Source organism: Columba livia, chromosome Z (genome assembly GCF_036013475.1).
Source record: "Columba livia isolate bColLiv1 breed racing homer chromosome Z, bColLiv1.pat.W.v2, whole genome shotgun sequence".
Lineage (NCBI taxonomy): Eukaryota > Metazoa > Chordata > Aves > Columbiformes > Columbidae > Columba > Columba livia.
In genome coordinates this window covers 80,623,673-80,635,747 of record NC_088642.1, presented here as the reverse complement: position 1 = coordinate 80,635,747, position 12,075 = coordinate 80,623,673, and the positions used below count along the sequence as shown (strand labels likewise).

The 12,075-nt window shown below is 36.6% G+C and overlaps 1 protein-coding gene across 26 annotated transcripts in view; it reads left to right on the top strand.

Moving 5' to 3' along the window:
• Nucleotides 1–11,125, top strand: part of MEF2C (myocyte enhancer factor 2C) — a 140,377-nt gene extending 129,252 nt beyond the window's left edge. For 20 of the 26 annotated variants that reach the window (XM_065046515.1, XM_065046513.1, XM_065046512.1 and 17 more), the window contains one exon: nucleotides 6,315–11,125. In XM_065046515.1, coding sequence (XP_064902587.1) covers nucleotides 6,315–6,636 — 322 coding nt within the window. In that variant the 3' untranslated portion in view covers nucleotides 6,637–11,125. The remainder of the gene's footprint in view (nucleotides 1–6,314) is intronic. The other 6 variants (XM_065046521.1, XM_065046522.1, XM_065046520.1 and 3 more) reach the window with 1 other exon arrangement.
• The last annotated feature ends 950 nt before the right edge of the window (nucleotides 11,126–12,075 follow it).

Genomic DNA, 12,075 nt, shown 5'->3' with positions numbered 1-12,075 from the left:
ATTCACATGCATTTGAAAAGTAAACTTTTTTTTAGACAGAGGTTTTGCATATATGCACTATTTTTTTTTTTTTGCAAGATGATTGACATCATGTGAAAATATTCAATACTATAAATGTGGTTTAAATTTCAAAATTCTCCTTCTAATTTATTGGACCACATTTTGTAGCTTAATGTAATTTCTTTACCATGTGCAGAGGGTTTGGGTTTTTAAAAGACAGCTATACAAGTGTTTCAGAAGAAATATAATTATTTTGAACCTCACTTCAATATAAATAAGCATATGTAGACACTAACTGCATAAAAACATACAACTGAAATATTTTCTGGGCTAGAAAAAACAGTCTTAGTAGCTTTTTCTTATGCTGCTTCTATTTTCTTTTTGAGTTTGCACTGTTTTGAGGCAACATTCAGACTAACTGTACAACTAAAGACATAAAGTCTCAAATAAATTGAAAACTCACATGCTAGATATCAATATATAACCTTACAATAAGCTGATTGTTTTCAGTGGTGTACCAAGGAATGTAATAAGGCTATTCGGTTAACAAAAAAAAAAAAACAAACAAAAAAAAAAAAAAATTAAATCCTAAACTAACTACATGCCTTTTCAGATACGTCACACATTGTCATCTGTTTCTAATTCATGTCACAGAATGTCTAAGTGTAATGGCTTCGGCTGGTGGAATACATTCTGAGTTGCTACTTTTCTTGTTATTCTTTCAGTGATTTGTAAACGAATTCAGCTATAAAATCTGCTTTACTGATAGTTCTGGAGAAGTCTTCTATCTGTGCAGAAAATAATAAGCATTTCTTTATTTTATTTTATTTTAGTCAAAGAGTTCTATATGCAAAAGAACCTGTGTTGACATTTGGATTACTCTAGAAACTCAAAATTATACAGAACATATTCAGTCCATGTCAACCCAAGCTAGAATTTACATAAATATTAAAAACAATCACACAAATCTACAGTCATCCCCAGGCATTTGAGAAAACATATCTAGAAAGGGCTTGACAGTCCAAATCCCTGTACTGAGTGAGGTTGTAGACTGGAAAGATTTGGGAAGTGTGAGATAACATTGGACGGTAAAGACCTGTGAGAAAACAGAGTTACTAGAAGACATCCTAGTTCTCCTTGTTTTTCACTGGACCCCAAAGGTGAAAACCAGCCCTTCATCCTCAAAGCATAACAGAAGAATATGGTCAGTAATAGAATAGGATATGGTTAAATGCATAAGCTTGCTCCAGTGGAGTCCCCAACCGTTTCAGCACCACTGTCAGAACCGTTTTTAAGATAACTGGAAACATCTGCAACCTAATTCTAACTCTTTGTGTTGGTCCTGCAACTAGAATTCGTACTAATGCCCTTGGGTTTTAGGGCAAAAAGCTGAGGGCATGGGAGCAATTCGCTTTCCACATCTGAGCAGCTTTTCATGGAATCATAGAATCATTTTTATTAGAAGGCACCCTCAAGATCATCAAGTCCAGCCATTAACCCAGCACTGGCACTAACCCATGTCCCTAAGAACCTCATCTATGTGTCTTTTAAACACCTTCAGGGATGGTCATTCCACCCCCTTCCTGGGCAGCCTGTTCCAATGCCCAACAACCCCTTCTGGGAAGAATATTTTCCTAATGTCCAATCTAAACCTCCCCTGGCACAACTTGAATATTTTCCTAATGTCCAATCTAAACCTCCCCTGGCACAACTTGAGGCCATTTCCTCTCATCCTATCACTTGTTACCTGGGAAAAGAGACCAACACCCTCCACTCTTTTAACTAGGTCTACATCTGGAAGAAATACACACAAATTCTGTTGACAAGCAATCCCTCCTGAGGCTTAGGGATTTTTTCTGAATATTGCTGCAGTGTCTCTTACAGACCAGATTACTGCTTATTTAACATGAAACAAAGACTCCACTAAAAGTTAATTGCTGCTAACCAAAAGATAATTCCATTCCAAACTTTGAAATAAATGATCTCAACTTTTTTATGCACAAGTCCATTAAATGGAAAATGTTCTTTCATCCATATTTCCCGATCTAAGAGAGAATCTTTTCTTCCTCAGGTATCATCTGCAGGTTAAATTTTGTCTTTCCTAAATTAAAAGTGCAAACGTAGAAATGTAGCCATAGTATTTCATCTGAAGAATCTTCAGTATAGATAATGATTTATGCAAAAGAAGTTTCCCCAAACTTTTACAAACTGGAACAAAAAATTGCCCAAATCCATGTACACTGTTGACTTGTTCTGCAACTTTCACGTAGCAAGCTTATTATTTAGCAACAATTAATTTGGAATAGATAATAGCCATGGCTAGATGTGGGCAATTATTCTCAATTGAACCATTTTTACTGAAAAATTTAAATGCAGTGACACCACATTTATGACTTTGTATCAGTTCTGGCAAATTTCTTGTTTTGAATAAAAGACATATATATAGGATTAAGCCTTTTTTCTTGTGCCACCATTGTAAATAAGCAGGACATTCTATGATTCTATAAGACATTCTAGTTATTCAGTTTCATATTATTCTTTGTTTATTAATTTATTATTAAAGTGTAGACCTTAATGTGCGATAATGTGCTAATCAAAAGATTTTGGCACAGAGATTCTTATTCTGTTTTTACTTTTATCAAAAAATAGGAAAACACAACTTTGCTTTTACCTGAAAGAGAAGCTGAAGGGAGGGCGGAAGGCTGCATTGCTAGCAATTAAAAAATATCCTCTCTTCCCCTAGTTACAGGCTAGCACATAATAAAAGTTACATAACTAAATTTTGCTGTGTATTTCCAATGATTCCTTATATATATTTATTGGGGAAAATTATACAAATGAAGAAGTAAACTATTTTAGAGAGGCAACTGTGGGCATAAAAGAAAAGGTATGTGAGGCTCTTTCTTCCTTTAAGAAACCACTCTCTCCCTCTGAAAAAATCCCATTTATCTGGTGCATGTTCCTGTCCTCGCTCATCACCTACTCACACCTGCCCTTCTATCTGTGCATGCTGAACTTCCATCCCCAGGGGAGATTTGAATAGACAGAGACAAACAACAGCAACTGAACCCATTTGCCAGCTCGTTGCATCCTGACTTGCTTCCCACCCCTTGCACGGCAGAGGCGTTGAGCCCATATAGGAACCAGCATTTCTCCCATGTGGCTGTTGTGTTCTGCGTAAACGCCACGTTTTCACTATACTGGTCTCAATAGGAACTGCTGTGCAAAATTAAAACATTATTTTTCTTCATTTTCCACATAAAATTAAATGTTTTCATACAATATGTGGGAAAAAGGTGGTTATGTCAACATGAGTGGATTGCATGGCACTTATTGAGTGCTTATAATTATACACAATCCTTTCAAGCCTCTTGCTTTATTTTCTCTTTGGATTTTCCATATCCAAAACCTGTTTGTTTTTCAGGGAACTCAGTGTAGGTTTCAGATGATGAAAATACAGCATGTCTGGACCAAAATTACATAATTATATGAAGCAATAGTGTAAAACATAGCTTGATACATGTAGGTACATCTGTTTCTACACTCACACACGAGCATACATGAAAATAAATCGTTTAGTAGCATTTTATAATACAGCTTCTATTCTGAATAGAAGTCAATCCTCTGTTTAGATTACAGGTCTAAAGGCTGCACATACTTATGTACTGTTTCACCATTCAGATCTATATGTAACAGTAGTTTTCCCTTGTAGTTGACATGTAGCTTACATGAGATTCTCATAAAAATGTTTCAGAGAATTTTAATGAAATAGTGTAAATTATAGTCACAAAAAAACACCAAATGTTAAAATTCAAAAATAGCTTTACCAGAAGAATACTATATTAAAAAAAAAAAAGACACAAAATAATTGCTTCAATTTATTTGTATTGTTTTAAATGTCACAAATTTAGTCCTGACCTGCCAAAATGACTTCTTAACCATTTTTCAGTTTACAAAAAAGTATTCAAAATGGAGATCCACCTGCAGCATTTTTAAAATTGCCACAAATTTGTATGCCAGGTATTTACTTAACCCCCCACAGTGAGTCACAGGAAATCTAAAGAAAAGCCAATAGACATGCATTCTCACACTTACTTCTGAAACCACTTTTGAAAAGCTATATCTCAATGTAGTAAAACTAGCTCTATTTCATAGAAAATGCAGCTTACCCCTCTAGATTTGTTCTATCGTTCACAATAGAATGCAAGTATGTTCTGTGTAACAAATTTGATTGAATATGGTTGTTTTTAACTAACATGGGTTTCCAGCTGTCCCCAGCTTTGCAAAGTGACTTGTTGCCTGCTCATATCAAACACTTCTAAATCAAATCCCCAGGTTCCACCATCCTATACTACAGGACTTTCACATTTAGCTATAAGCTTGGCATCTAAAGTATATGTAATCTTAGCATACATGCTAAGCTGGCAGCCTGTTTTCCCAGGTGAAGCCTTAGCACCTCCTAAGCAACAGAAAAATGAAGTCGCTGAAAATGAAAAGCAGGAAAATAAATAAATAAATAAATACATACATACATACATACATACATACATACATACATACATACATACTATTATTATTATTATTGTATTCTTCCCAACAAGTTTTCAGGAAATGAGTGGAATATTTCACTAAACTGGAGTGATGAAGTCTGATATTTACAGTTTCTCATATCTGTTAATTTAATAGCTACAAAAGCAAACAAAATACCCTCTTTGCCAAAAAAATGCTTCTCTTTGCTACTTTGAGGTCTATTAGTCACTAACTCTGTGACTTACAAAATGGATCACTGCAAATATTGATACACTTGCCTGTACAGGAATGAAGGGTAGATAAAAGCAATTGGAGGTAGAACATCCTGTTTTTTTCTGTTTTCTAACAAGATACATCCATTATTAAAGACTGCAACAATTCCTGGTAAAAGCAGCTGATATCATTCCATATTGAAGCCATATAGTTCCATTTTAAATCTGTCAGCAGAAAAGAAAACAACATTTTACTTTTCTTCAAAGTTACAGTAAATGTTTCTTCAGTAAAGCTTAATTCCCAGTTAATAAGATATCAGGAAAAGCAGGATGTTTCAAGAAATTAAAAGACCACATCTAAACTTAAGTGTTTCTTCTACATATTTGAAAATAACTTCCAAATCCCGAAAATTCTTGTTTGTAGTAAAAATCCCTGCACATCCCTTTGGGTTTGAAATCTTCTGAGGCCAAGTGGCCTGTTGCCCCTACTGCCTCCAATTACATATAAATACTCACTACTAGAAACCTGGAAACACTGTGTCTGGGTTTAGACACTAACTTCAGCCTAGCAAATGTTCCCTGAAGTGGAACATAATATGATCTGCATGTTGAGAATTCTTGTTTTAATAATGAAGAGAAAAGCCAGGTTTTGCCAGGAGGTGGTGCTTTTGTACAAAACATCCTGCAAATGCAAGTGATCTCATTTTCTCCCATAAAGCACATTCTCAGTATTCACTCTCCTCCCTGCCTTTTTCAGCTTTGCTCTGCTACCTGCCCACAAAAGTGCACTTAGAACAGTTAAATAGCCCGCCTTTGAAAAAGTTTTAGTGTAGAGGTTTCTCTTGATGCTTGGAGCATCCTTTGAGCTGGGCTTTCCTACAGGCATACAGCACAATCCTCTGACATCTTCCACTACTCTTCAGCTTTTTTGGTGCTTTATTCAAAAGCATTCTGGACTCAGTTAGGAATTCATAGATTCAAACCATAAAATCGTATCTAAATTCTTGCCTGCCTGTGATGTTTTATTAGTGTCAGTCCTAGGAGCAGTAATTTCAACTCTATTCCGAAAGGTGTAAAATACACCTGGCCCAACCTTTTTGTTTCTGTTTTGCATCTGAAGTCATGGGTTGAAATGAACGGACAAAAAAAAATAGTTGGGTGCATTCAAACTAATTGGATTGATCCCAGCAGAAATTCCGTGCCTCCCCTGGCGCAGCCGATGCATACACACACACAAGCAGTAGTTATAAAGAAACCTGCAGGTGGTTCCAACAGTGCAAAGGCTCGCCTTCCAAAATTTGTTGTGACGCTTGAGTCAAAAAAAACGAAAAGGGAGAGACTGAAAGAGGGACCTCCTTTCAAACTGAGGGCATGTCCCGCTCAAGCCAGCCACGTTTGTGGTGCTTTAGTCTCTTCGGATTTGTGAATTCTGCCTAGAAAAGTGTCCTTCTGCCCTCCGCATGTCCCGGTCTTGGCACGAGCCTTTACACTGGTGTTTCGTGTGAGTGTTTGTGCATATCTGGGGGCTCCATGCCTCCTCCGTCTGTAACTGGGTTTCCTTTCCTCCTACAGAGCTTGCACTAGCACTCATTTATCTCAGAGTACAAATCTCTCCCTGCCTTCTACTCAAAGCCTCAACATCAAGTCAGAACCTGTTTCTCCTCCTAGAGACCGTACCACCACACCCTCGAGATACCCACAGCACACGCGCCATGAGGCGGGGAGATCTCCTGTCGACAGTTTGAGCAGCTGTAGCAGTTCCTACGATGGAAGTGACCGAGAAGATCACCGGAACGAATTCCACTCCCCCATTGGACTCACCAGACCTTCGCCGGACGAAAGGGAAAGCCCCTCTGTCAAGCGCATGCGGCTCTCTGAAGGATGGGCGACATGATAACATTATTACCTATTAGGTTTTTTTCTGTTGTTTCTTTATTTTTTTTTCCTTGCAGTGTGTGTGTGCTATACCTTAATGGGGGAGGGGGGGGGGGGTCGATATGCATTATATGTGCCGTGTGTGGAAAAAAAAACAAAAAAAAAACAAAAAAACAAACAAAAAAAGTCAGGTACTCTGTTTTGTAAAAGTACTTTTAAATTGCCTCAGTGATACAGTATAAGGATAAACAGAAATGCTGAGATAAGCTTAGCACTTGAGTTGTACAACAGAACACTTGTACAAAATAGATTTTAAGGCTAACTTCTTTTCACTGTTGTGCTCCCTTGCAAAATGTATGTTACAATAGATAGTGTCATGTTGCAGGTTCAACGTTATTTACATGTAAATAGACAAAAAGGAAAAAAACATTTGCCAGAAATGGCAGATCTTTACTGAGAGAGAAAGCAGCTGTTATGCAACATATAGAAAATGTACAGATGTTTTGACAGACCCAGTGGTTGGGTGGCCATTAATTGATGCTGGAAAGATACTGGGTCACCTAACATACCGAAAATGCTCACAAACATGCAGGCATATCATCAGAGTATGGCACTCACTTAAGAAGGATCAAAACATTTAAAGAGGACCATACTTGTAAAAGTGTTGAGTTCGAGGGCTAACATATTTAATTTTAAACATTCTGGGTCTGCATCACTTATTAAATAAAAAAAAATATAAAAATATGTACATTACATTTTGCTTATTTTCATATTAAAAAGTAAGACAGAGTTTGCAAAGCATTTGTGGCTTTTGTAGTTTCCTTAAGCCAAAATGTGTTCTTTTTTTCCTTGATAGCTTCGCTAATCTTTTAAACAGTCCTGACGAAACAAACAATAAGGACTTTTTGTATAGAAAGCACTACCCTAAGCCATGAAGAACTCCATGCTTTGCTAACCAAGATAACTGTTTTCTCTTTGCAGAAGTTTTGTTTTTGAAATGTGTATTTCTAATTATATAAAATATTAAGAATCTTTTAAAAAAATCTGTGAAATTAACATGCTTGTGTATAGCTTTCTAATATATATAATAATTATGGTAATAGCAAAAGTTTTTGTTATCTTAATAGTGGGGAATTATATTTGTGCAGTTGCACATTTAACTATTTTGTTTTGGTTTTCTTTTACTGGGTATACATTTTACAGATCGAAATCAGCTGTTGAAAGACTGATCTGTAAAAAGTTCGAATTTACCCACGGTGTAACAACTTAAATCATTTTAATACAGCATTTTACAATCAGTTGGGTGAACTGCGATCCATTGTATATACTGATTAGTTCTTTCATGCTGTTTTGTGCATTGTAACAAGTTAAGGGCCCTTCTATTACTTAATGTCCTGCGTATCTTGTAGTTTTCTATAGGTTGAATGACAAAGCGGCATAACTTGGCCCTTTCTCATTAATGAAGCTGGTATTCTGCCTGTCAGAATTGGATGTACAGCTCTAACGGCTGTCAGTTACGTGAGTGCAGGTGAATATTTGCAGAGGCAGTAGGGAGAGTTAAAGGGAGGGATCAGAACAAACATGCCCATTATGAAGATTAACCCCACTCTCTCACAGATTTTAAACTCTTAGAGATAGCGTCAGTTAAAGGACCATTCGAAAGTCGGTTGATTGCACTCAGCCAATGTTGGCCATCGGGTCCCTGGTCCTCTTCGACCTCCACGGTCACGTCATCTCGCGGAGGGCACATTGTTGAACAACGTCCCCCCCGTGTGTTTGCACCCCAGCATCAGTATATGGCATCCACATTTTCTCCTGCCTCGTGTTGTTCCTTTGACCTAAAATAGCTTGACCAGAGGGAATGTTTCATTTCTTCAAGTCCCACTTTGTCCCTCTTGTTTTTCAGAAGAAAATGGTATATTCAAGTGTTTCAGTTTGACCTTTCTGTTGAAGGGAAAACGTGTTTAAGCAAAATGTTAGTGCCATAGTAAAACTGTAATATTTCTCCAAGAGTCCTTCCAACTCTCACCTACATACATTGACACTATGATGAAGCATATAGCTGCGACAGCTAAGTCAATACAGAATATTTTGGTAAGGGAAATCCACGCTCTGTTTCCCACCCTTACAAGCAGTTGCTGTGCACTGCTTATTAATAGGGTATTCCTCTCTGTAGTAAAGAATGGTGAACAGGCTATAGTGTGCATTAAGATATACGCTTTTCACTCGTCGTGACTTTATAGAAGCCTGCCTTACAGGCACTCTCAGCCGTGCAGGGGCTAGTGCATAATCTGGAAACAATTTAAGGAGAATACTGTGCTACTAATGCATCCATCTTATCTCATGCAGCAATCTGCAGGGTAACGAAAAAGATACGCATGTTAAAAAAAAAAAAAAAAAATCACAAAAAAAAGAACAAAACAACAAAAAAAAAGGCAAAACGGGGCCCATAATTAATTTTAAAACACAAAAAAACCTGTTTTTGAAACCACTTTCTTCACCTTCAGATGAACCTATACTCATATTCTCTTCTGAGAATTTTAAACTTTGGTGTGTCAAAAATATGCAAATATATCACAAATGTACCTTGTCATTTCAAGAAAAAATACAACTTTATCAGTATTGTAGTAGAAACTTGTCAGTGGGGAAGGGGATTTGGTCTATTGATATATGAAGAATAGCCATATTAATAGTTTACCTTGCGATTTGCCTCAGCAACGCATGAAAAAAGAAAGATATCGTATTTAACGAAGATGCAGTGTAATATATTACTGCAAGTAACTAAGCAGAAAGTAGCGTGAAAAGTATTGCCTGGGCAATTTATATTAACTCTGACAGTGATTTTTATATAAAAACAAGTAGAACAGAATCACGTGAAAATAAATGCCAGTCGTCCCTCTTGTTCCTGCTGCAGAGGGCAGCTAACTTTTACTGGCAAAATTGTGGGGGATAATGCATATTTGCAAACTGATCTAATGATAAGAAGCACAACTTTGATTGTGAAGTCACTTTCTGTAAACTATAGCTGTCTACCTTTCTTGTTCCTTTATCTGTACCTTACCATTTATTGTATTTGCAAAGCTAATTTGGGTTTATTGTGTGATTCCTTTGTATTTAAGGAGTTTGGGGCAGAGCCCTGAAAGAGTATTAACATTTACTTTACCTTAACCCATGCTATATAATGTTTTAGGCAACATTCTTAATTGTAAGTTCAAACACCTGAAGTGGCATTCTAGACATCTGCAAGTATTGTTATAGCTAAGCTAACCTCTATTAAAAGGTGTTGTCAGTTAGTGTTTAATTGCTGGTGACAATTATATGATATACCCTATCTGCACAACCTGTATATTGTACGCATTGAGCCATTCGCAGTAAAGCTTTTGTCATTTCAGTGTTTTTCAAAAGTTGTGTTTTATAACAAAATGGCTTATATTTTTCCCAGAAGAGGAATTGAGCAGTTTTTAATGAATAATATAAAAATATCTGTTGTCCTCAGATCTTTTTCAGGTAAAGCTAGCGTAAGAATTAAAAAACTCATAGACTGTTTTCAAGGATGTCAACCCTTTTGTATTGTATGTGTTATCCTATATACCCTCTTTTATCTATAGTCCTAACAGAGCTGTTTTGTTTTCCTTCTTCCTTCGCCTTGAAGATAAATGCTTTGTAATTTTTTAAAAGCCACTTGAAACCTCAATAAAGGCTGTTGCCTAAACATGGCATACTTCATCTGTTCCTGTTTGTGCCATCTGCTGTGATGTCGTCAGTTATATGGCATTAATTTCCTGCCACTACAGGTCTCTTGAAGGACTGATGGAACATTGGTGTCTGTTAGAATGCTTCAGACTGTAGATGTAATAAAAGGCTTTTGTTAATATATTTTAACCAAAGATGTGGAGCAATCCAAGCTTTGAGCCACAGACCTTCTGCATCAAAAGTATCTGTTTGATTATTTTCACAATCAGGTGTTGCATTTCTACCTTCCCTGCTCATACCTCAGACTGATCCATACCTCAGTTTGATTCAAAAAAAAGGTCAGTTAAGTAACTCATTTAAAAAAAAAAAAAAAAAAAGAAAAAAAGAAAAAAAAATGCAGTACCAGAGTCTTTTGTGGAGTAACAAATATCAGACCTGGGTTACCACAGGCATTACACTTGGATTGCTTCAGATGGTTTGTTGTATCCTTTTATTTTTCTTTTTTTTTCTTCTCTTTCATGGGGATTTGCTTCCATAAAACAATGGTGATAACAAAATAGCTTGTAAATGGGAGCATACAAGCATTTGCAACAAATATTAAAGTAGAGGCTCACAGCGGCATAAGCTGGACTTTGTCGCCACTAGATGACAAGATGTTATAACTAAGTTAAACCACATCTGTGTATCTCAAGGGACTTAATTCAGCTGTCTGTAGTGAACAAAAATGGGAAAATTTCAAAAGATTCTCCTGCTGGAAATAAGGTATAATTTGTATTTTGCAGACAAATCAGTAAAGTTACTGGCTTTCTTAGTGATACGGTGTCTATGGTGCCTTTTTTTTTATTAATTCCGTCTCCACTGTCTTGCACTGTAACACATGAAAGAATCAGCACTTGAGCCACCAGCAGTCACCTTGAGGTCCCTCTGCCTGACACCTGTGCTTGCTTAGAAAGTTAAAACACCGTTTTACGGCACCGTGAGTGCATCGGTGCTTCAGAAAATGTGGATGCCACACCACACATCATCCCAACAAGTCAGAGAAGTTCCATTATTGCTCTGGAAATTAGTGTTGTTTCTATTGAGGCCATCCGTGAGAGCAGAGGAGCTACGTAAGATAACCCTTGGCTTTTAGGTACTTAGTCCCTGACAGAGAATTCAGATTCCTGTATTTACATGTCCTGCAGTTTCTCCCTCTGCAGAAAACCATGCAAAAGCCATACAAAAAAACCCGTGTTCTGTGTCAAAATCCTATACTGTTGGGTCTATGTTTTATATATATAATCTTTAACACAATAACTTCATAGAGACTGTGTCAGAATTAATCTGTTCCCTTTTGTGTATTTTTGTTGTTGTTTACTCTTTTTTTCCTGCTAACATTCATAGTTCTGGAGTCTAAGAATACAAGGATCATTTTAATTCAACAAGATGTTTTTTCATACCAGAGGCAGACAAGCTATTAATAGCTTAAGGTGCTTGATGCATGCGGCAATGTAAAAAATAACATTACAAGGCCTAGTTTCTAAATGTGTTTATGAAAGAAAACATCTGCACTGTTATTTACTTGTTGCTTTTAGTGACATTTTTTTAAGAGAATCATTTCTAATATTGCGGTGTTGGACACAGCATAATAACTAGGTGCTAAAACTGAGATTAAATGTAATTGGTTTTATTTCATAATATATTTTTCCCAGGTAAATCACTGCTTGTCATTGTTGTCAAGGATAAATATTTCTGGAAATGCAGTCAAAGTGTAATAGTCTCTGAA